This window comes from Cimex lectularius, unplaced genomic scaffold (genome assembly GCF_000648675.2).
Source record: "Cimex lectularius strain Harlan isolate CLEC.00 unplaced genomic scaffold, Clec_2.1 scaffold34, whole genome shotgun sequence".
NCBI lineage: Eukaryota > Metazoa > Arthropoda > Insecta > Hemiptera > Cimicidae > Cimex > Cimex lectularius.
The window spans coordinates 1,844,034-1,870,829 of NW_019392635.1; the positions used below are offsets into that span (position 1 = coordinate 1,844,034).

Here is a 26,796-nt window from a genome sequence, read left to right on the forward strand (position 1 = left end):
TTAGTAGATTATTATACTATAAATCATCAGAAATCAATGAAAATCATTATGTTCTTTCATTCTTCACACTAACAACCATTCATTTATTATATCATGTACATATTTATAAATATAATTTTTAATCAAATTTCTTGCAGTTCTTGATGTAGGCCCGCTTAGTAGGACTGGAAAGTTTTGTTTTTCTGTTATTTTCTGCTTTTTACCACTTTTAAAATTTTATATTTGTTACTTTTTTGGTTTAATAATTTGTAAGTTATTGAATAAGTTTTCTTTACAGTTATTGAAGCTTTCATGTTAGCTTTTTTGCTGTTTTAATTACTGATTTTACTGATATCCTGGATGCCCTGCAAAGATTTTTATGCATTTTGAAACATCACTTTTTTTTTGTTCTTTGATGTAATTTATACATATTTCAAAAGTATGATGTTTCTGTTTTTTGCATGTCACTAAATCTCTCGGCAAAAGCCCCATACTTGTTAGTTTTTCCCGAATATAAATGGTACTAAATATAATAGGCAATTGAAAAGATGTTGAATAGATGGTGAGAAAACTTTTCCAAGTAAAGTGGATAAAGCAAAATTATCGCAAATTTTCATTGAGCTGTTGAGTAATTTCTTTTTAGTACGTTTTTACAGTAAGTGAAGCATTTTATGTAATATTCTGCAGTTTCAGTGTTCTGCATGGATTTTTTATTTTTTGAAACATGTCTGAAACAAACAAAAATTCAACACTTATTATTTCTTATTGCTTACATAAAATGTTAAACTTATTAGATATGATACATATATACTATTACTTTTTCTTTAAAAAATGGTGGTTTTTGTCTATTGTATAATTATATGTATGTTGTATTGTAACTATCACTCTCACTCACTATCTCTCCCACACTCTTTCTCACTCAATCACTCACTTCACTTATTTTCTCTCACTCACTCACTTTCTTTTTTTTTCTCATACACTCTTCTTTATTAACTCTCTCTCTCTCTCTTTCATACTCAATCTATCCTTCTCTAAATATACTAATTTTCTCCAACTCACTCGCTTTCTCTTTTTTCTTTCTCATGTATACACACACACACAAACACACACATTCGCTCACTCATTCTCTCTCTCACACACTCCTCACCCTTCCCCAAAGTAATATATCATTTGTTTCCTTTAGCATCCGACTTCTTGAAAATTTATCCAATTCAGAGTATTGGAAATGTTCGGAGTATCGAAGTTCAGATTAGGGTCAAAGCACTGTTTTTTAAAATTTATGAAACTATTCAATAGATTTTTTAAATTATTATTATTTTTGTTCTGAAATTGAATGACTTTTAATCAAAAGTCTTTATTTAGTTATATGTTATCGAGCCCGGTTCGTCAAATTTATTTGCATTTGATTTTTAAAACGAATGTTTCCTATTTGTACGTTCTGTTAATCTGTTCACAAAATCCCGTTCCAGTCCTAGTCAGTCACAGTCGGATTCATAAACGAACGGGAAGGGGGTTCGTCCTTGACCGCACCAGCGCCCACTGTGTAACTATTTAATTTTATATACAACATACTTGAATTTTTTTGTACGATTTTTGTGAGTTTTGAATGGTTTTGTGAGTTGTCTTAGAGGATTTTTTTAAATTTGTTTAATGTCATTTTTTATTTAAATTAGTTTGCTGTTGTAGAGGGTGTTAGGCAATTTCAGTTAGATACAGTTCAGGGGATTTGAGTTTTATTCTATTATTGATAATTATTACAGAAAAAAAAAAAGTTGATATGTATAGTTAGTTGGAGTTTGAGTCGGGCTCTGAATAATTCGTGGTGAAAGACTTGTGGAGTGGCAGTCGGACGGCGGTCGAGTCCCCTGGCGGAAACGTTCCACACCGAGGTGGAACCGACACAGAGCCGAGACCCTGAGCTGCGAGCTGCGACGGTGCGAGACGAAAAGCAGAGTAATGGCGTTCGGTAAGGACTCAATTTGTTTTGGTGGTCTCGTTTAATTTATTTCTGGAGTGGATGGAGAGAGGCGGAGGAGAGAAAACGACTCACCATACTAGACATACGGTGCTAACGCGATTGAATTCTTCCAAACGCACATTAAATTTAAAAATTACGTTATTTACGTGGTAAGTGGCTTTGTATTTGTTTTTATTTTCCCCTCATCGGTGATTGTTTCATCTGGGGAAGGTTTATACGACGGCTCTTCTGTCTTAAGACTTTCGAAGGACTTTCCTCGTGGTCCGTCTGTTGAAAATAAATAAAATCCCTGGTTTTATGGCCTGGGGGGAAAAGTGATTGGCCGAGAGGGCGAGACTTGCGAAATTGAGGGCATTGGAATGGGTCTGGTCTATGGGAGAGTGAGGTACGCAACCAGTTTTGACGTTACAACTTGTCTACCCCCTGCCGGCTCTACGCGAAAAATAATAAAGATTAATATTAGGTAGATTGGGAGTTGTTTGATTTTTACATGGATGATTTAAAATAAACACCGGGTGGGATATTCGCATCAAGGAGCTTAGCCAAGAAAAACAACGCTACTATAAGTTTATGCACCTCCAGAGATCACGTACCAATGAATTGATTCATTACAAAAAAAAAAAATATATATATATAAATTATGGATAATAATTGTATAAAATAGCTGTTTTTTACATATAATTAATTAATTCTGCTTAAAAGTAGTCAACATTTTTATTTGAGAATTATTGGGGTTCGTTGACACCACTTTTCGCCCTGGTCAGGCTTCATCGCAAATAAGTCTCTAAATATTTGAACTTTAATATTATTAAAAATGATGGGTGAGTAGGTAGATTCACTTCTTGTAAATAGTGGTTTTACTCCCAGTTATACTCGTTCTTTATAGTTCACTCTTAATCTGTGAGTAGAACCATAATTTACAAAAGGTTATATTGTTATGTCTCTTTACTTTTACAAATGAAAAAGTTTACATTTTACTTTGGAAAAATGTCAAAAAAAGGGATTATACAAAACGAATACGGACAGACCAGACGAGAACAGTTCGGTCCATTTACGATTTATTTTAAAAGATAGTCGAGAAAGGTGTGTTTATATTGCTTGTGATTTGAATATTATTGGTGGTCAATTTTTCCCCCTAGGCCGACTATTCTTAAATCACAACAGAAACAGCGGTTGTACGTAGCGAAAACAAACGGACCAGATAAAAGCAATTGTGTTTAAATTGTCGAACGAGGTAAACATTTAATTTTTTCACTTCGTATGTGCGAAACCACAATTTAGTAGAAAATACGTTTATAACTTTTCTGATTTTAAGATTTATTGTCCTGGTTCACACGTGAAAAAATGGATTTCAATAGATTTTGAAAAAAAATCTAATGCTACCGATGGTCTGGCTCCCACAGAGGAATAGAAATGTATCGTTAAGACGTAGATTATCACAAGACTTTCAAGTGGGTGATGTGTTAAGTATTGTAAAGCACATTTCAAATCTGGCTGATCGGGGTTTTATATATTTTAAATGCACCTTATTTATTTAACTCGTCATTACAATTATTTTATTTTATGTATTTAATTTTTTTTTTACTCTGTACTTAATTCTTGGGATCTTTATTCAGAAATCTTCTTGACTTTTGATTGGACCAAGATTTAATCAGTTGTTTTTCAACGCTTATTATTTTTTTGGGGGGGGGGATTTGTGGATTTTGTGAGATTGGGGTGTTTCTGTCCGCAGGTGAAGAGTTGGATGTTAGATGTTAAATCCATAATTACAATAAATTGCTTAATTGATCCGGGTCCATAGCACAGGTACAGTTATAATTTGTTGTGAGGGACGATGCATGATTTGAAATTACTAATGCGTAGATTATTGCAAGACCTTTAAACATTTGTGCGTTTTGACATTTATTTTTTGTAAAAGCAGAATTTGTAAAATAGTATGTTAATGTGAATGTTAAGACTCCTATTTATTCTTAAGTATTCTGGTCAGGTGGTACATTCTTATTTTGTAAAATAAAACTTTTTTAATGGCCTTATGTTTTTCAATATTAGCCAGAAAATGTGCGCGGCCAATAATAGTTAAAGAGAAACGGTTGAACCCAGTAAAAATGTTTGTTAAAATATATTCAATATATTCAAATGGAAAGAACGGGTCGGGCTTCGATATATGATGTATGTATCGTTAAGTCATTGATTAATACAATATTTTGTATGTACGAACATTTATATTTGCAAATGTTTTGAAACTTGCTTTATGTGAAATTAGTAGGTAGAGTGTAAACATAGCTATGCAAAGATGTCTTGAAATTCCTGCTCATCGGCCTTGTAAAGCACATTTATGATTTAAAATACAAAGTAAGTAACAATACAAAAAAATCTTTATATATTACAACACTTTCACACAACACTAATATGACGTCAAAAGAATAGTACCACATTTTATGCCCTGAAGATGACCCGAATAAAGGTTGAAACATCGGCAAAAAAATGAAAAATGTGGTTTCTAAACTACTTCATTCTTGACCGCACCTCATGACTTCAACGAATTTATATATTATGAAAATGACAGATAAGACAAGAACACTTGTCAAACACTTGATGATGATAAACAAAAATTCTTCCAGATATAAAACGTTTAAAAAAATGTATTGTTAAATAGAGCGTAGATTGAAAATAAGCCTATACGAAATCAAATGTGAATATAAAATAATAAATATATCAAATATAAAATAAATTACAGTAGTTAACGGGTACAAGAGCCACTTGGGATTATCCCAAAGATTACTAAAAACGAACAAGTCTTAACTATAATAAACCATTTTCTTATTTTCATTTATATAATTATCCCCGTTCATTATTATATTAAAGATGAAGTAAACTCTTTACGAATCTGTTGTCAGGTGTCAGAAATTAAGAAGAATGCAGTACCTCGGGAATACATAATGAAGAGTATAATGAATGAAACATCCTAAAAATTAAATTAGTATGAATATGCAATGCACATATTGTTGACCGTATTAATTTTAAATAAAATATATTCCTTTTTTAATTATCCGGCAATTTTTTTTTCTACTTCACGTTTGCACATAGACACAACTGATGACTTCATGTGCATTAGTGAAATATCTGAGGATTATTTTTTTGAAAAGAACGTTTGAAATGATACTTGGATTAAATCGGAAAACTTAACCAATTAAAAATTAAATTGGAAAATCCATAATCAATGTTATTTGCGTTTCGTACCTACATAACAGCTATTAGCTCAGGTAGCTGCTATTACGACTGTCTCCTCTCGTGTCATGCTATGCTTTAACTGGAGGCAAAGTGCTCCTGCGTATTATTTCTATACTTCACGCTTAAAGTAGCAGTCTTATATTTAAGCGCGAACAACTTAGTCTGAGGAACAAAAAACTCTTTTTTCCAAGTTGTCTGGAGGCTGATGAACTTGCAATTTGGTCGATCTGAACATTTTGGTTTGACAGACCAACCTAGCGAGGAGGCAGACCAAAACGGCAATGATCAAATAAAATAAAAATAAAACTTTTTGATAAAGAAATGACTCGTGAGCGTACATTGACGACAGTCATGGACTAGGTCCATTCATGTTTTTGCAAGCCTGATTCCCTATAAATTTTTTAAAAATGTTTATTAAGGCTTGATCACTTTTTTTTTAAATTAACGTATGAAATAACTTAAAGAACTGCAGTAAATAAATCAAAAGAACATTACTGTACAGATTTCGATAATGAAGCACCATTCTAAGCCGAATTTAATTTGGAAGACGTGCATTTGGCTTAGAAGAGACGCAACTAATTCGCGCATAAATATTACAAATAAAAATAATATAATAATTTATCTATCAGGCAGTAAACAAAAACATAAATCAGGTGTGAAATACAAAATTATAAAAGGGTTTCTGTATACTGCTCCCTAGGGATTTTGCTCTCTGTTTTCCTGATGCTCCTAAATTTGCTTCATTATTTTGACGAACCCATCCCCGTAGTTGCATTTCACCTATCATAAAATTATTTTTGTAAAAGGATAAATGTATAGTCAATGTATATTTTCTTTTGATTTCAAGCTTATTGTCCAATAGAGAGTTTCCTGCGGTTAATAAATTTCCTAACAGGACCGCAGTTCCTGCATAAGATTGTTATACGTTTTCTTAACAAACAAAGTAATAAAGTATTTTAATTAAGGATCTAACATCGGCTATTTAGACTAATATCCGTTCTAAATTAACAAGCTAGGATAGGGAGAACATTTGGGGGGGGGGGACGTGATGTGGAGTTTTTAAAGGAATAAGATTTTTCTCCCTCAAATCAAATTGCTATTACGTTTGACAGCGTTACACTCTAAACCCTTGACAGAATAATTGAATTGAACAATACGACGACAAGGTATAATGGGGATACCTCGTTTAAAAGAAGTTTAAAAATTTGTGTAAGGTTGAGGTATATGAACAGGCTGTCTGGAAGTACCTCTTTATAAAATATTTCATTTTATTGTCATAACTATTATTTTTCGTACATATATATTTATAAATAGATGAACCAAGAAATATGTTTGTTTATTTTAGTTTCGATGATGAACAAAAGCACATTAAGCTACTTGTACAGGCCCATTTATTGAATTGTTTCAAGTGCCGCCAGCAGTAATACAAGTTTGCATAAGTTTATAGACGATTACTATTTTTTTTTTTTGTATATTGTTCATCCATCTGTTTAGCGTTCTCCCACAGTTTTGGGTTGTTTTCCATTGACAGTCAAAATTCTAGTTTCATTGCAAAAATAATCTAACAAAATTAACTAGTTTAATTTATAAATTGTGTTTTGTTTAGCGACCATAGGTTTAATAAGTGTTTGAAGTAGTGAGGAGCGGTCAGGTTAGATGTATTTCAGAAAAAACACCTTTTCATTTAATTGCCGTTTTGACCTTTATTCGGGTCGTCTTCAAGGCATAAAGTGTAGTGTTATTACTGTAGTGCCATTAAGTTTATACGTGGTGAAATTGTGAAGGAATTAACTAGGCTGAATGTATAATTTTATAAGTGGACTCGTTTCTTTTAATATTATAAGTATCAGAAGGAAGGATTTGACTGCCGTGATACGATAAATAATAAAAATACGATCTTTGCTTAGGATTTTATGTCGTTCTCCGTTGTCGGTCTGGAAACAAGCGATCAAAATCAAAATTTTGACCCAATGTAGAATATCTAACAGTAAGCCAGAAAAGTACACGGGTTTTATTAATAAAATGTTATATATTACGTGTAATTATATATGTATGCACAGATAAAAAATATGACCTTTCATGTCATTCTCCATTGCCACTCCAGAAATGATAAACGTGATCAACATGCATTTTCAGCTTAGAATAATTATGTAAAAACAGTCTACTCGTTTTAAATTAATTACTTTTATTTGTAATTTAGCGTATGCGTTTTTTTGCCATGAAACAACATGAAAATGTTCTTACAAAAAACAAAAATAATAATCAGTTAATAATAAGTTTTTACGTTAGCAACGTACATTTTGTTGTGATCAATTTGCAATATTTTAGTAGTTGTATTTTAATAAATTATGAGTTGACTAGCTGCACTTTCTGGGATTGAGTACCAACGGCAGAAACTAGGATTAAAAAATCAAATCGTATATTTCTGTTCTTTCAATTTTATAATAAAAATTATATTCATTCGTTTCTTTTTAAAAATATTGAATATTATTATTCCGTAGTTTGAAGATCAATCTACTGGGCGAATACTGCTAAACATGGGACATCATTATCAATTTAAAAATTTCTAAGATTATGATTTTTAGGAATGGTGGCAGTCCGAAAAAAAGAAGAAATTTTTTGTTTTGGTGGCGTTCAGATTGTCAATGTCAATGGGTATAAATAAATATCTTGGGATGTGATTACACACCAACTATCATTAAATGTTCACTTTAAAGCAAAAAGCGCTTAGGCATACACAGGCATGAACACCACGTAGAAAGAAAAACCTTTTAGCAAAGCAAGACGTTCCATTGCAGGCAAAATATACCATAGTATTTCTCGTAGAATTCTTTGTTATATCAAGTTTGGAGGGGTGAAGTGTATGTGGAAATAGAGCGAACCCACATGTTTTTCATTCGAAAACTCTTTATCCCTCATTCTGCCCCCAACTATTTCCTACATCTTGAAACAGGACGCAATACCCTTTTCATTTATAATAAAAATACATTATATTATTTTATAATTTAATTACGGAATGTGAAGGTATGCCCAAAGAACTCCACCCGATTATATTACAGAATGAAACTACCAGAAAGGAAATTCTGTTAAAAATTAAACTTTTAAAAATAAGGCAAAATAATTCCACCATCCACAATTTTAAAGGCCTTAAATTTGATGAAAATAGCAGTTTATTTGTATAAGATCATAAATTAAGTATTTATCCCATGATTAGAGTAACGATGTTTTCTTATATTTCGACCTCAACAGTTAAACTTATGATTTTTCCTTCTTGAAGGAGGGGAGGGATAATAGGTCATCTCAAAAAAAAACAAAAAACAGTTTTTATCCCTACGTTTCGGATTTATTTTAATCCTTCCTCAGGTGAGTTGACGCAATGGTTAAAACAGTGGTCGTCAGTCATTAATATTTTATAACAGTTTATTTAAAAAAGAGCCAGTCTGAATAAGTACCACACTGAATCTTTTTTAAAATAAACTGTTATAAAATATTAATGACTGACGACCACTGTTTTAATCATTGCGTTAACTCACCTGAAGAAGGATTAAAATAAATCCGAAACGTTGTGGATAAAAACTGGTTGTGCTTTTTTTTTAGATGACCTATTATCCCACCTTCAAGAAGGAAAAATCATAATTTTAAGTATTTATAGGAGTTTACGTTTTCAAATGCAGAAGCGATTCATTAAAATTAAACTATACATTTTGGCGAACAGAAGGGCAAAAAATTGTGATACTTATGTAGTAAAAAATAAAAAGAAAATCTGTTTCATTTCATGGCTATATGCCCTTGTGTTGTTAGAATTCAGAGTCAGATGGTTTGAAAGAATGATCTTTCAATAAATGAAGTAGGAAATTAAATAGGGAAAATTGCATGGATTAATGTAATTTTTTAAATTTATAGTTGCAAATATGTGTAGAAATATTTTGATAGGAGAATTCAATTATTAATCTTATTACTACAGTTTAATCATTACAGCGGCTCATGTCATTAAAAAAATTAATTATCCTATGTGTCGATAGTATTTTATTTCACAATGTGCTTTAAAACAAATCTTAAGTTTGAATTTTGGTCAACTCGCCAGACGTACAGTTCATGGCTAAAAATGTGTTTTCTTTTGTATATCATGTAATGAAAGTTTGAAAAACCCGATTATTATTATATATTATTACGAAGTTTGATAAATTGATAATCGAGGGGAAATAAATTCACAAATTCTCTGGTGTCCGATTATATAAGGTAGTTCCTTCCGCCATGCGCCTCAGAAGAAATTCGTCAGAATACTTGCCCCCTCTTTTTCGACTTAGCATTTTGCAGTACAAAATTTAAATTATTTATGTTGAAATATCTTAAGTATTTTTTTTTTAATTTTGTACAGAAAGGGCTTAGGAAGAATGCTTGAAAAAGGAGCGGTCGTAACCGGTAACGGAGGACGGTCGAAAGCGCACAAATCGGTAGTGCGACGTTATTTATTTTGTTGCCCTCCCGTCGGATCATTGTGGATCGTAGCCGAGCGAGATTTTTTAAATTTTTTGTTTTTATTTATGCCATTTCTGGGGGTCATATTGTTTCAATTTAATGGGCCATCTTTGCCTCGGCTTTTTCGAAAAGTTCCCATCTCTCGGATCCGAAAGAATTCCCCTGCAGTTCTCGTGGGGTGAGCACGGGAGACGGAACGGCCCGCTTGACAACAACGCTACACGCCGATCAATAGAAGCAACTGCATGTGGTGGGGGGTAGGAAAATGTGAAAAAGGCGAAATTCGCCGGACCCATTTTATAAGGGAGAAAAGTGCGTAAATCGTCCTTTTGGCCCGGCTAGGAACCGTGGTCGGTTTTTCGACGAGATTTTCAACTGAGAAACTATGCCGCGGGTAATTGGGTTGAGGGGAGTGAGCTCGGCGGTTGGAACAGCCTGTGCGGCCAGCTCGCTGCAGCAACGCCGCCACCGTCCGATCAACCAACTACTATCTTTCGAGACTGTACACACACTGAATTGGCTTCCTCGATCGGCCATTTGCCAGATCTGACTTTCAAACTGTTTAAAAGCAAAATTTTAGTCATAAAAAGAGTTCATCTTCGAGTGTCCCGGCCCGTCTCAAACGTAACGGTGTGAAAATGTAATCGGAAGATACAATGAAAGCGTAAGTTTTTATCCAAGTCTCATTGCTCCCGATTAACGGAGCTATTTTTTTCCCCTCGTCTTTTTACCTTTCGACCTCTACGCAATAATACGGGTCCGACTGCGTTACACTATTTTCCGATCCCGTACCGTCCCTATTGTAAATCCACAGTTTTTAACTCATCCGCCCTTTTAAACTATGTCGGGTTTGCCTTATAACTTCTATTTTTACTCCCGGCCCTAAGATTCTATGTTTAATTGCTCTGTAGTTGTTTTGGACTGACTTGCTAAAATAAATTATTAACACTGTCAGAATCTTTTTCAGATTTTTCTCCTTAGATTGATTATGATTTTGATACTTTATTGTGAATCTGTGTAGTCTGGTCGAATGGTGAAATTTCCTTTTACTCCTATTTGTTCGAATGTCGCGTTGAGAGAAGTGCTCAAATACCAGCCACGATTGATAATACCTAGTCGATCCCAAATCGAATTCTTGTTTTCGAATTTAAATCACCCAATTTTTTTTTTCGTTTTCATATAAAATAATACATTTACATATATATATATATTTTTTTATTTCGCATGGAATTTTCAGTCGGCATTAACATTACTTTCATTTTATTTCTTTCTCTTTTAATTATTTTTAATTTTTTATTCCAAGATTTTTTCATAATTTACTTATACCAGACCTAATGTGATTACATTTAAGTTAGAATTATTTATTTAATTAATATTGCAATAATTTACGTTATTAAGTGGCTTGGAATGTAGCATTTAAAGCATTTTTTTAAACAAGTTGAAATTAACTAGGTAATTTATTATTGTTTTAATTATTTTTAATAACATTTTCAGTCAGCCCTTAATCAACAGTACACTAGAACATTAACATTGTTTTCATTTTCTTGCTTTCTCTCTTTTTTTTTTTTTTTTTAATTATTATTCCAAGATTTTGCCATAATTTACTTATAACAGACCTAATGTGATTACATTTAAGTAAGAATTATTTATTTAATCAATATTGCAATAATTTACAATATTAAGCAGCTTGCTGTGTAGCATTTAAAGCAATTTTGTTTTAAACAAATTGAAATGAACTAGGTAATTTATTATTGTTATAATTAATTTTAATAACATTGACATTTTTATGACTAATTTGTCTTTTTCTCTTTTTTCTTGCCTTTTGTTTAAAAGTTTTTTAGTTACAAGTCGAACTGAATTTTTAATTGAATTCTAATTTTCTTTTATGTGTTGGAACACCAAACCGTTTTAACTTTTTTTATTAGAAGCTAATACTTATTTAGAAAAATAATTAATATAAGATGTTATCACCAAGTATATTATACAATAAAAATTCTTACAATTTTTAATTGTAAGAATTTGCCATAATTTACTTATAACAGACCTAAGGTAATACTTATTTACCTTGTTATGTTTTATTTACCGAAGTGATTTGAATTAAGTTAAAATTATTTATTTAATTAATTTGACAATTTACAATGTTGTGTAGATAGGTGTATAGTATTAAAACAAATAGAATTTTTAAACCAAAAAAGAAAGGAACTAGTGTTATTATTATAGAAAAGACACTTAATTTTTAAAACATCCATAATTTTTCTGATGTTTTTTAAACATATGAAATTAGATCCATTATGCTTTAGTGGTCTAGTTGTCCAAACTACTTCTATCAATTAATAATCTTTTAATGTAAGGTCTTTTTCATCTCAACCGAGACCTTATATTAAAAAAAAGAGAGAGAATAATTATTTGAAATTAGATTTCTTTGAATTGGGGACATTGTTCGAAGCGACAAAAATTATTTAATGGTAAAGTAACATTTTGTTAATTTTTGTTTGAATTTCGTTTGCCAGACTGAGTGTCTAATACCAAACATGATTGATAATACAACGTTGAACTGAAGTTGAATTCTGGCGTTTTTTCCCCCATGTTGGAACACACCACCTTTTCACCTTCTTGTTAGAAACAAATATATTTTTTTGAAAACATTTTTTATATGTAATTAATGCAATGTCTGTAATCCACACTACTGTAGTGGTATATCAACATTTGTTTTTATTTTCTTTAGTCCTCATATGTTTTGTTTTTCAATTTTTTCCAAGATTTAGCCAAAATTTATTTGTAAGGGCCCCGACCAAAGATAAATTTTCTGAGGTGATTTCAATTAAGTTACAAATTATTCATTTCATTAATTTTACAACTGTGATTATTTGGAGATAGTGAGATGTGGTCTGGTGTGACGTAGGTTTTAGAAAAACATTTTCTTTATCATGCCAACATTTCGATCTTCATTGAGATCATCTTTAGGGCCTGGGATGTATAAACATTGTTTAAATTATACAAATACATGTAAGATGTGAAAAAATGAATTTATACAACGATAGAAATTTTAGACTCAATCAAAGTATTTGTACCCACTCGAAGTGTTTGTTTTCTGAAAATGTTCTCTTTAAAGATAGAAATGTTGGCATGATAAAGAAATTGTTTTTCTAAACCTACATCACACCAGGCTGCATCTCACAATCTTCAAATAATCATTTATTAACATATTTTTCACAATTTCCAAATAATCATTTATTAACAATCACTAAACACGACACTTTTTAAAACTTATAATAAATCTTTCACCAACTTGGAGTACACTATTCAATTTGATTACATTTTGTAAATATTTTTTAGTTGTTTGACAAACTGAAAATAATAAGCACCTAAAAATGTTTATTATTATCATTCCTCATGTAACATTAAGCACTCTGGTCTCCCTCCATAACAAGTAAATCTTTCAACTTTTATCAAAAGATTCCTGTGGACAGGGACTCTCAGATAGGTCTAAAACAACTTTGGTAGAGCCTGGTAGCAACCTGAGGTAACTGCGAGGAGTTAGCAAGTTAAGAAAGCAGGAGAAATAAAGTAAAAATATGAGAGTCAGTGACAAAGATTAGTTTTCAAATTCAAACTATATGTGTTTTTATTGTTTTAATAATTACAACATAGTTATTTTAATTAAACCCGATTTAAAAAATTCATGTTTTAATTTAAAAAAATTAATTATGATGGTTTAAAATAAAATTTACCGGAACACAGGAACATAGTTCAGTGTTAATTTAAAATTTAACAATTTTTTGGAGGCTTGTTAAAAAACAATCCTTTTTTTAAAATAAATCCCGTACTTACTTAAACATTTATTTGGTCTTTTTGGGAATTTACACTCATTAGTTTTTTTTCTTCTTCTTTCCTACCCATTTTAAGTTGGCAAATGCAAATGGTCAGTTATCTTTTAAAAGATATATATTTAATAAAAAAAATAAAGATGATGGGTGTAAATTCTTAAAACGTCAAAATAAATGGTTAAATAAGTAATGAATTTACTAAAAAAAATTGTTTTTCATACAAAAAAAAAAATTAAAATTTTGGTCTATCACTAAATTATATAATGGTGTTTTGGTGAATTTTCTTTCATACTAACATAATTAAACAATTTTTATTACTTATGAATTTCTGATCTCATTTAATTTATGTAGAATCCAGCACATGGCCACTTACTGGGTCTGTCTTCACTCTCGGTTTAAAAAAAAAATTTTTTTTTTAGTTATTCAAATGCGTTTCGGCATTGCACCACCTTCAGTGAAAAAATCATTTAATTTAGTTTACATTAAGATGAGTATGTTGGCATTAATGTTACGATAAAAATGCATACAATTTAAAATAACAAAAACGTCCATCCAGTTTATTATCCTGAAATTTAAAAAGCAATGTTTTTATTGGTGGTGTATGGTGGGTCGTTGTTGTGCCAAAAAACAAGATGTTTTGTCACCTTATTTATTTATTTAATTTCAGTCCAACTGGCTCGTTATTCAGTGTTTGAAATAAGTTGTGAACAAATCTTGTTACAACATTAACAATGAAAATCTAGTTAATTTTTTTTTAATAAAAAAAAAAAAATAGAACTTCCTCCAGCAGAAACAATTAGGAATTCTACCTGATCAAGTCTTATTGTTTATGTTGGAGGAAGTTGTCCTTTTTTACATTTTTTAAGGATAATTGGACAAGTTTTGTTAACTTAATTCAGACACTGTTAAAAAGAAGCTAGATGCTCCAAAACGTGAAATAAATAAAAAAGGTGATGAAACTATCTTGTTATTGTGGCTGAACACTCCCACCATGCACCATTGTTAAAAATGTAAGAAATAAGGCCATCCACTAGGGACCACATTTAAAAACCAAAGTATAACAACCAGTATTACTAGTTGGTTATTTTGCTCTCAACAGAAGTCTGGATTGATGTTATAAAGTCAAATAGAAAATTGATTCTTCTTTTAACATCCGTTCAACGATGGCTTTACATGTCTCATCCAGGTTGTCTTCACTCAATGAAAATTATTTTTGTACAATATTTACACAGTTTAATTTGAATTCAGAATAAATCCATAATCTGCATTACTTCAGGGGATCTCTCTCTCTCCCTCACCCTGTCTCACTCTTTTTCTCTCTCTCTCCCTCTCTCCCTCTCCTCCCTCCCTCCCTTCGCCACCCTCTTGGTCATAACATGTCATCATAAGTTATTTTTTATTATCTTGATTAATTAATTTTACAACATACACTGTTATCATGAAACTAACAAATAATTTATAATGAAATCAGAAAAACTAAAAGCATAAACCTGTTAACAAAAAACCTTATTAATTGAAATAAAAACAGTTAACAAACAGTTGATGTAACATTTTGTATTGTATCTGTTACAAATTGTTTTTAATAGTTTATATTTTACAGATTTGTGAGAATGGAATATGCCCATGAATACTATCTTAGTCTTTAAGGTGTGTAGGCACTTATTATGTTTTTATCTTATTCATTATTGCATATGTATCTTATTTTGTTTATGTTTGTTAATATAGACTTTGGTTTTTGCATTGCCCTGCCAAAGAGAACTGAGAGCCAATGTTTCCAAACCAATCTAGTTCAGATGAGATTTCTTCTAAAATTAATGCCTTTGTACAAATTAACGATGTAAGTGTAACGATGTTTTTATTTCTGCTCGTTTGGTGTGTTGGTTTTATTTTAATTTATATATTAACATAAGATGGTTTTATTGTTTATAGGAGGATCGCGATGGAGATGTGATAGGTGTGGCGCAGCCTCACATTTCCATCTGTCCTTCATTTCAAGTGCCTGAAAAAAGGGTTAGTATCTTCTTAATTTTTTTAAACTTTTATTTTTTATATTAAAATATTGTTAAATATTATATATATAATCAGGACAAAATGGTGGTGGTGATTGGGGAAAGTGGAGTGGGAGAACACCCCAGCCTGACTGTGATAGCCTGCCATCCGTCCCAAGCGCCCGCCAAGGTTCCTTGTGCAGTAAGTACTTACAATTTTTAATAAGATTGTCTATTGAAAACTTTCAATTATTTTATTGTTGTAATTTTTCAGATAAGCAAAAGTGAATCTGACGGTTCTTCCATGATGTTAGGAGCAGAGAGAAAACAAACGGGTGCTCTTTGCTTTGATAGCATTAAGTCGTCTAGTAACTCTAATAATAATATTAATAATAATGATAGTGAAGTTAGTTGTAAGGTTTTAAATAATTTAATTGATAAAAAAACAAAACAGAGTTCAACTCTACAGAACATTCCACAAACCAACGATTATGCTGAATTTCCAAGCTTTAAAATCTGTGATTATTACAGTCGATGGGGGATACCACGATGTTTTAAACTGCTGGGGGGAGGGGAAAGTGCACTAACAGGTACAGATGGTTGGGGAACACCACCAACCAGTCAGAGTGGGACCACAGGTTGGACTTCTGGGAGCACTGGCCAACAGTCCACACAGGGGTCACAACAAGGAGGAGGAAACAATAATAACAATAACAATAGTAGACAAGGGCAGTCTGGCTCTGGAGTTGTTCAGCAAGCACAAGGGGGGCCACCTAGTCAAACCCAGGTCCCTGCTACTACAACGGCTCCAAACAGTACTTCAGCAAATGTCAACACATCAACATCGACAAATTCAAACAGTTCGTCTGGCAATAGCAGCTCAACTGCAGCAAATCAGCAGACTGCAGTCAGCCAAAATGGTACAACTGGTCAAAGTGGAACACAGACTGGAACTGGAGGGAATACAGGAAGCACCAGCTGGGCAGCTGCTACAGCAGGAAAAGGAGGTCTCCCTTCTCAGCAGACCACTCCGACATCTAATCCCTCAAACAGTTCTAATTCAACAAAGCAACAGATGGAACAACTTAACACTATGAGGGAAGCTCTTTTCAGTCAAGATGGATGGGGAGGAGTAAGTGTTTACTATTTATTATGTCTTCCAGGTTTAAATTAAAATCATTAAAAACATATTTGTTTGTTTAGCAAAACGTTAACCAAGACATTGTCTGGGATATCCCAGGATCTCCAGAACCAGGAAATAAAGAAAACAACAATGCTGCTGCTGTGCCCATTTGGAAGCTGCCCATAAATAATGGTATAATGAATGAACTTTTTTTAAAAATATATATAAAGATATTCTTAATATAAACATGCAAAATGTTTTAAGGAACTGATCTTTGGGAAGCCAATTTACGAAATGGAGGAATTCCACCTCCTCAGAACCAAGCTCAGAAGACTGCATGGGGACATACTCCGAGTAGTAACATAGGAGGTACTTGGGGAGAAGACGATGAAATGGACACTTCAAACTTTTGGACTGGAGTTCCAGCAGCTGGTACGGCTCCTCAATGGCCCAATCAACCTCCCCAGATTTGGCCTGGTGAGATCCCTTTAGTTAAAATTTGTGCGATAAAAAATTAACTTTTTATTTTACAGCAGGGACAGCAAAGAAAGAGGGTGAATGGGGAGGTCCCAACTGGAATGATCAAAGAGGAGACCCCAGAGATATCCGTCATGGAGAAATGCGTCAAATGATTGACACACGTGAAAATATGCGCCCAGGCAACATGGACAATAGGTACTTTTTAAGAGATAATATAATATTTTGTGAGATTTACATGAAATTTTATTTTACAATTTTTTAGATCAATTGGCAACAATGATGTGCTCATGAGAGGAGACCATAGAGGGGGAATCACTGGCCGTCTCAACGGTGTGCCCAATGATGCCATGTGGCCAACAGGCCCTGGTCCACATCATCACATCCCTCACCATCAAACAAAACTTCCTAATCATCCCAGCCAACCTGGTAATTTATTTATTCAATATTAATGAACACAAAATTTAATCATATACAGTTCTTTTGGAAAGTACAATGTTTATAAATTTTCTTGGTAGGTGTTAACCAATGGTCTGGAGGTGGTGGCCCACCGATAAAAGAAATGAGCCTTGGTGGTAAATCAGGGTGGGAGGAACCTTCACCTCCAGCACAAAGAAGAAATATGCCCAATTATGATGATGGAACATCTCTATGGGGTCAGCAGCATTCTAGACCCACATTACCAGGTTTGATATATTGGAATATTAAAATTAGCGTAAGATATGAACATGTTTTTTTATTTCATTAGGACAAAACAAAGTCTCACATTGGAAAGAGATGCCTGCAACAGGAATTGGAAGAGGCTTACAATGTCCTCCTGGGCGTGGTAATCCTAATATGAAGCCTGATCAACCTATCATCTGGCCACACCATCCAAGGTGGATATATATTTTTTAAAAATAAATAAATATTTTAAATGCAAATTACATATTGTTTATTTGGTGTAGAAATGGCGGATGGGGTGAAGGAGGTATTGACGTGAATGCTGGACCTTGGGCTGATGACAAACCAGCACCTTGGATGGATCAAACACTCACACCATCTTCTTGGCAGAGTGGGCCAAAGCATAAACCAAGCTGGGATGGGGAAATTGATCCGTCCTCATCCTGGGTTGGACACACCACTAAACCAGTATGTACTAAAACTCGGATTATTTATACACTCGTGTATTACTAATTTATTTTAACATTGTCTATTTTTTAGCCATCCAAAACTATTTCAAAAGAGATGATCTGGGGAAGTAAACAATACAGAATGCTTACTGACATGGGATTTAAGGTATGTTAATACTGCAAGTTTCTATTTGTGTTTAGGGATTAATGTGCCACCAATCATTAAAATGTAAATACATATCTGGATTTTAATCGTGGTTAGTTTTTCAACATTTTTTTTGTATGTATAATTTGCCATTTATGTTGTAATATAATAAAATGCCAATAAAACCCAGTTTAGCACTAGTTTTCTGTTTTCTAAATAAAATTACTGGGCAAAGGTAAAATTAACAGTTCTTCTAAGTCCAAAATCATAAAATTACTTACTTAACAATTTAACAAGACCCATAATAAAGCAGAGAAAACGTTGTTACATATAACATATAATTTATATATTTACTAGTAAATTATTCATTTTCATATATTACATTATAGAAAGAGGATGTTGAGAATGCATTACGAGCATCTGGATTGGTTTTGGAAGACGCTTTGGAACAATTAAATGCTACAAGAAACGAGCGCTGGAGACACTCTGATTTGGATCCTGAACACCCTATAATCAATTACCCGTCACCACAACCTACAATATGCATTCCTTTTCAAGCGGTAATAATTTACTACCAAACTATTTAGTTGATATTTAGTTTTTTTTTTTAATATATTTTTAACTTGGCATTTATAAATATGTATCAATATTTAATGTTCGAATAATTGTACAGAATGGTGGCGGAGGCGGTAGTGCGAGTGGTGGAGCTGGTGGAAATGTACTGAATAATAGCAATCCAAGCTTGGCCACAATAAGCCCTGCTATTATGCAAAAATTACTCAGCCAACAACCTCCTCCTCAGCAGCAACCACCCTTTACTCAAGTATGCTACTAGTATACAATTAAATAATTTTTGACATGAAACCATTGTTGGTTAGTCAGTAAAATATCAAAATTAATTGAACACAATAATACACATAAAAATAATAATAATTAGGTATCTCAACCATACTTACACTTTTTGTTATTCTTAAATATTTGAATTGTGCTGCCTCGTGGGAAATTAATGAGAAGGATGTTTAAAATAAATAAATAAAAAATAAAGCCAATATAAATAAACCTGTTTTTATTAGTGATACAGAATAATTGAAACAGCATTTATTTTATGTATTACCTTTGCAGTGTGTATAGGATTTTGTATTTAGTACAACTCGCCAATTTTTAAAAAAAAGTTTAAGTTATTTAACATGAATTATTGATTGTTGCTGTGTTTATTTATTGGCCTTTGGATTGCTCAATGACCTTGTCTACTTTTAGTTACCTACCCGTTTTTTATTTTAATTAAAAAAATTTAATAAATTGTAGCAGTCCTCTCGTACTCAGCAGACACAACAGCCGACTGCCCAACAACTAAGGATGCTTGTTCAACAAATTCAAATGGCAGTTCAAAACGGATATTTGACTCCTCAGGTAATTAACCAACTTTCATATAATTGATGCACAGTACTATAAGTGTTCTGTTTTAGATATTGAGTCAGCCCCTTGCCCCACAAACGTTGATTCTTCTGAATCAGTTGCTGCAGCAGATTAAAAATCTTCAACAGTTAATGCAACATCACACTGTAATACTTAACCCACTGAACAAGCCGACATCGTCAAACCAGCTTTTGCAAATAACTGTCCAAATAACAAAGACTAAACAACAAATCGGCAATTTGCAGGTTGGTTTTTAATGGAGGGTTGAAAAAAGTTAAAATGTAACTAATATTCCTCCCATTTTTAGAATCAAATTGCTGCCCAACAGGCAATTTATGTTAAGCACCAACAGCAAACTCCTCAGTCGAGTGAATTTTTCAAAACTCCGATTCATGAAACAATGTCCTCGACATTACATTCCAATTTTTCGGACTTGACTTTGAAAGACCCGCAGGTAATAAGAATCAAGTTATTTTATTTTTTATATTGAAAATAGAGGGCAGCATTAAAATGTTTTTCCCCTTTGAAGTCTGGAACAACAGGACAACAGTCACGATTGAATCAATGGAAACTTCCTGCATTGGACAAGGACTCTGAAATGGGAACAGGTAATGAATTTAGTCGAGCTCCAGGTTCAACTGCCAAACCAGCTCCAGGAAACTCATCTCCTAATATCAATCCACTCCTCGGACAACCTGATGGGTAGGTTCTTTTTTTCTCTCCTTTTTAACTAACAAATTCTTGGAAACTACATAATCATTTTTTTAATCTAGGACCTGGTCATCAGTAAATAGAACCAATTGTGATACTGGATGGCCAGATTCTGGTGGTGATGATAATTCGTCCAAAGATTGGCCAACCACTACTCAATCTTCACAATCGTTCTCAGATCTTGTTCCAGAATTTGAACCTGGAAAACCTTGGAAGGTGTGTAACAAATATTATCATAATTCAAAACTAGTAGAGAATGTTGAAAACAAATTATTTTATTCACACACAAAGCAATAATACTTAATACATTGAAATCTCAGTTTGTGATTATTTCATATGGTCCAACAAGTTTGGATGTTAATTAATAACCGCATATTGTATTTGTTCATAAAACAAGTTGATAACCAGTGACTATACTTAATCCCTTTATACAACAATAATCCAAATATTTTGTATTTTAACCAACATTTCAATAATAATGCTTAAAATCTAATTAATTTATGTTTGTATTGAGTTTAGCTTTTATGCAAGGATCAACAATTATTAAATATGCTAGCATGTCATGAAGTTGTATGTTGATATTTTTTGATGATGTTGGTTCCATCAGCATGGCCTGTGGGATTGATTTCAGGTAAGCTGATGGCCTAAAAAATTGAAACAAATTGAAATATGAAAAATAACTATATATACATATCACAGTCAGCTTCAATGCGTGCATTCTCATTTTATAAATTCAGCCACTTCTCTTTTTGATTCATTTTATCCTTACTTTTTCATTTTAACTTTTAAAATCTCATTTAATAATTAGTTTTACTTGAGAGTTATTACAATTATTTTGCACACAAAGTTTTATTTTTGTTCATATCCTTTTTAAATTTCTTATACAAATTCTCAATGCATTTACTCATTGTTTTCATACCCTTCCTATACTTTGAATCTTTCCATTCATAAGAAATTATTTAATTTTAACTCTATTTATTTTATCAATTAACTATTACTTATTGCCAATTTTAAAAGTCTATTATTTATGACTTAATTAATATATAACTTAATTTGAAAATGACTTATGAATGGCAAGAACAAAATATTTTACACTGTTTGGATTTTAAGCATTCTTTACACAATGTCATTTAATTTTGCAGTTAAATTATTCTCATTTGTGTTAAGTGTGTGAGTGTATGTGAGTGTGTGAATGAATGAATGTAATAAAAAAACAGTTATGTTAGTCATAGACTAGAATATTTTTTCTTTTCTAAGATATCAAAAATTAAATTGGTCTAATATTAAACAGGTATCAAACATACTTATACAGAACATTGTTATTTATCAATTTTTTTATTTTTGAAGAGTTGCTATATTGTTTGGTTGCATTAGAAGCTTTTTTTTTCTCTCTCCTTCCATGCTTACACTAGTTCATTATTGTAACCTTAAAATGTGTTTACTAATATCTTCACTGCCCGTATATGTACATATTTCTTTAACTGCCCCCTATTATAAAGTCGAGGAAGGCAATGTTTCAAATTTGAATTATACATTTTTAAATGTATCAATACTTCATATGTTAATAAAAATTTAAAAATCTAATCTAAATAGAAATTAATATTTTTTTAATTAAAAATGAAGGGGAACCCACTAAAAAGTATTGAGGATGACCCCAGTATGACTCCAGGGTCAGTGGCCAGACCTCCTTTGTCCATTCCTCCAATCAAGGATTCTCATATATTATCATCGAGTTCATCAGTAACAGGGAAAGCATCACCAACAACAAGCAGCTCGATTGAAATCATGCCTCAGATACCATCTTTGAGTCTTTCTTCATCCACTTGGAGTTTCAACCCTCCTGTATCTAGCACAAGGTATTATAATTTTTATTATTTTTACTAATTTGTATTATTACTTCAGGGAATATAAATGTTTGTTTATTGCAGTGATATGTTTGACAGTGGTCTAAGTAAATTAAGTGGTGGCAAAGGAACTGTTTCCGCTGGTGTTACTTCTTCAGGCTCTGCTGGTAGTAGTGGCACTACATCTTGGGGAGAATCGGGCACTGGTTCATCCGTGCAAACTTCTTCAAGCAGTGAATTATGGGCTACTCCAAAGCCTAGAGGGCCACCTCCAGGATTGCCAGCTAAACCACAATCTCAGGGAAGCCAAGGAGCACCTTCACAGCCTAGTGGCAGTAGTGGACAAGCGAGCAATGGGTGGCTCTCCTCAAGATGGGGAGGACCACAGGCATCTTGGCCGCAGCCAGCTGGCGGATCAACTTGGCTTCTGCTTCGTAACCTCACACCACAAGTTAGTTAAACAAATTTACCAAATTTTAAGTAATTTTGTCTATTTCTTGAATCAAGTTTAAAAAAGAATTTTAGCGCAGAGTTGGAAAAATAGTAGAGGTATTTCAAAACCTAATTGGATTACATATACTATGACATTAAATGTTCATGTGAACATGATACAATGTTTATTTGTTGTTGTAAATTAAAAGAATTAATTACTTTATTGTGTTACAGATTGACGGTTCTACATTGAAAACACTTTGCCTTCAGCATGGCCCCTTACAAAGTTTTCACTTGTACCTGAATCATGGCATAGCCTTGGCCAAATATTCGTCACGAGAAGAAGCTAGCAAGGTGAGTTTTCAGTTTATTTATTTAGATATAAAAACTTTTCAATGTGATGCTTTATAAATTAGGTAGGTTTTTGTACAATCTAGGGGATTTTGTTATGAGGTCTCACTATCGGTGAGATGGTAATTATTATAGAATTCTATTTATCTAGGTAGTGTCTATATACCATTCTAGTTATAGTCTACTTTACTATTAGCTTACATTTACAACGTTGTTTGTGTCATGTAAACATCAGCACCTTGTGCCTTTCTGCTTGCCATCAATCTCTAGTTCATATAGAAAGACAATTTTTTTTTTAATGTTACAAATTAAAAAAGGTGTTTATAATTCATACATGCAATTATCAACCAATTAGTATATCAACCAAGTATCAGTAAATAATATTTTCAAGTGTAATTTTTTTGTTTGGACGAATGTAAGGTTTTCACACACACATACAATTTATCTTGTGTGTTATCGTGGTTTCAGTGCACCTTATATTTATATATATACACACATAAATTGATACTTATTAGTATTACAGTACAGTATTAGTTTTATCTGTAAAATATGATTTTTTTTTTTTGTAATTACTGAATGTAATTTATTGGTGTTTTTGTTTTGAAAAAATGTTAATTTATAAAATTTCATTTAAAATTGTTTATAGATTAAAAAAAAATGTTATATAAAACTTGGTTTGTTACTGCTGGTATGAAGTTTTTCAATATTACATTTAGGGTTTTTTGATGTTTTTTATATAGCTAAATAGTAATGTGGTCTGTACTCATTATTTATACATGGCGGTTTAGCATTGAATTAAGCAGGATATTAAGTATAATTGTCTCTGAGAAATTTTCAACTTCAAAGCTCTGAATATGAGTAATGTGTGAATTATATCAACATTGTATTTTAGGCACAAGGGGCTTTGAATAATTGCGTTTTGGGCAATACAACAATTTTTGCTGAAAGTCCAAGTGAGAGTGATGTCTTGTCACTACTGCAGCACTTGGGCCATAGCACTGGCCAGCAAAGTGGAAATGGCGGTGCTGCCTGGAGACCAACAAAAGAATCTTGGCCCGGAACAAGTAACTCCCAGTTATGGGGGGGAACAAGTTCTGGTAGTGGGTCAACAACTGCCTCACTTTGGGGTGACTCGTCTGACCAGCATAGAACTACACCATCGTCCATCAATTCCTTCCTTCCAGGTGATCTTCTTGGTAGTGAGTCCATTTAAGAGAAAAATGGATAGATTCCCCTCTTTTATGTACAAAAAAAGGAAAATTTTATCCTTCAATCTGATCTCAAAAATATACATGACCTGGTTGTAATTTTATGATTATTCTAATTACTATTATTATTATCCTCTTTATCCTTAATATATTTGAAGCGACAAGTTCCTGTCGTCTACAATCAGACTGTATGAGTATTTGTGAATAATTTATACAAAAAAAGCTATTTTATAAAAGATTGATACTAGTGAGCATGGTTATTGTGTTTTGTTTGTTTATTTTTGAGTTTATTTTGCTTTTATCAGTATGAAGTTACAACAAATTTGATTTGACATACACTGTAGTAGTATTTAAGAAAAACTATATTGTATAAATGGTTGTCTCATATTTAGCTTGGTAGTTATCCCTTTTGTCACATTGTTTTTATTTTTATAAGTCACAATGCGGTGTATATGGTATATAAATATTGATTTTTTTTCTTCTTGGACGCATAAATGGGACATTAAATAATATTTGCTATCATTATGTAGGTTGTGCACCTTCAGTCTAATATGAGTGTGTAATCTATATACATATATATATTAATTATATATATTTTGAAAATAACATTGTGCTGTGAGCAAGCAAGTGGCTTTTAGTGTGTATTTTTAATCTTCTCTAATATGGTCTCATAATTGGCTACATTTTTATTTCTAATACAAATTTTGACTTAGGTAATGCGAATTTATGGTACAAAGTGTCGGATTTTTGGTCAGTTAGATTTTCTGATAATGGGGGAAGCAAGGAAAGAGTGATCTTGTGCGTCTTCCACACATCTTTTGAACAAAATTTAATAATGAAAAGACACTTTATAATATATTATCTGTGTTATTAAAATTTTAAACATGTTTGAACGTAAACAGCGCTGACCCGTCCTAATCCCCTAACCACCTGGCCACTCCGGGTCCTGATATATATCTTGTTATACACTAAAGATTTCATTATAGTCTGATTATTGAAATAATGTGAAAGTTGAATTGCCAAGTTTTAGTTTCTCGATTAAATTTGTTAGATTTAATTAAACTGTACATTTATTATAGATGTGCTTTACTATTCTCTTGAAATTGCCAATAAACATCAACCAAATATTACGTTTAGGAGAATTTAACAATATAACAAATGAAAGCTTGTGTTTTTATAGAACTAAGTAAATAAATAAATATAGTAAAATTATTGATTGGAAAAGTTAGTTTAGGTTTAAGACATATAACATTTTAAGTCAATAGGTATAGGGATGATTATTATATTTACTAAATAAAAAAAAATAAAAATTAAAAAATTTAAAAAAAAATTGATGTATTGTTAATGGGAATGGAAACGTTATATTTTATGGCATAAGATGTTAAAAAGGTTTCCATTGCAATAAAATTACCAATGTCTAGATAGACACTGATTACTTAAGGGTGCAGACAAAGTCTTTTAGTTAAAAAAAGAAAAGAAAAGAAAATTTAAAAAAAGTGTATTTTAGTGCTCTTACAAATTCAATCTCTGGTCTTCGGTCAACTTTGTGGCCTGTTTTGCTCACACACCTAAACTCCTCTCGTATTGTGATAATATATTGACTCTTATAATATATATATATTAAAATTTGTGTAATAAAATAAAAATGGAGAACTGGCAGGACACCGGCACACACACACAAACGGTAACTTGTCAATTTGTGCTCGTGATTACTAATCAAGTGATATGTTCACAATTCACATGGCTGTATCCCATAATTTAATATATAATGATAATGATATATTTACTATGTAGTTAAGGGTTAATTTTTTCTTTATGCTTGGGTAATAAAGCCTTTCGGTTGTCTTTTACAGTCGGTCGTCAATTTACATATCTTAACATATTTTCAATTGTTGGAAACAAGTGTACCTATGTTTTGATAATAATATATTTTAAAAACATTAAAAATAAATAAAACAATATTTTCCAAGGCCCAAATGACAACCTTGTCAAAAAAATTAATAAATAAAAAAAATCCTATGCCCTTCATAGCACTAAAAGTCCAAATGTTTTCCTCAAAAGTTAAATTTTAATCAATATAATAAATTGAATAAACAATTTTAATTAATACAAAGTATGTATGTAATAACGAGTTTTTATATCAAAGTTTTTCTAACAATGGGGAAATTGTGGTAACTTTTGCTGTTAGTTTTGGGCACGCTTATCAGAGCTTTATTAGTCAAATTAGTATAGGCCAAAATTGTTAAATAGCACAAAGGAGAGTATATTAAGAGAAAGAAACAGGGGCCGTTAATTTATATCTATTATCATTTATTTATTTTTATAAAAAAAAAATATGCACACTGTTTAAAAAAATGTGATTTGTTTGTTATTTGTCAAGTAATAATCAAAACAAGACTTCTAAAATCTTTCTAAAGAGTATAAATCAATTATCTACCAAATAATGTAATACCTTCAGCAAACTGTAAATGTTGAAATTAATGCTTTAAAAAGTT

The 26,796-nt window shown here is 31.9% G+C and overlaps 1 protein-coding gene across 3 annotated transcripts; it reads left to right on the plus strand.

The window, feature by feature from the left end:
- The first annotated feature begins 1,839 nt into the window (after positions 1–1,839).
- Positions 1,840–26,058, plus strand: LOC106661738 (protein Gawky). Of its 3 annotated transcripts, none has more exons than XM_014385314.2 (25): positions 1,840–1,945; positions 15,095–15,141; positions 15,220–15,331; positions 15,424–15,504; positions 15,580–15,684; positions 15,757–16,614; positions 16,686–16,797; positions 16,870–17,082; positions 17,139–17,280; positions 17,348–17,511; positions 17,601–17,768; positions 17,831–17,960; positions 18,030–18,213; positions 18,286–18,360; positions 18,729–18,899; positions 19,013–19,162; positions 19,645–19,749; positions 19,806–20,000; positions 20,063–20,209; positions 20,285–20,457; positions 20,529–20,682; positions 22,090–22,322; positions 22,395–22,761; positions 22,977–23,096; positions 23,986–26,058. In XM_014385314.2, exons 3-25 carry the CDS (start codon positions 15,263–15,265, stop codon positions 24,304–24,306), a joined length of 4,437 nt encoding a protein of 1,478 aa, XP_014240800.1. In that variant the 5' UTR covers positions 1,840–1,945; positions 15,095–15,141; positions 15,220–15,262; the 3' UTR covers positions 24,307–26,058. The 3 variants fall into 3 exon arrangements, with proteins under 3 accessions (XP_014240800.1, XP_014240801.1, XP_014240799.1); XM_014385315.2 differs by lacking the exon at positions 1,840–1,945 and adding an exon at positions 1,950–2,106; XM_014385313.2 differs by lacking the exon at positions 1,840–1,945 and adding an exon at positions 10,155–10,331.
- The last annotated feature ends 738 nt before the right edge of the window (positions 26,059–26,796 follow it).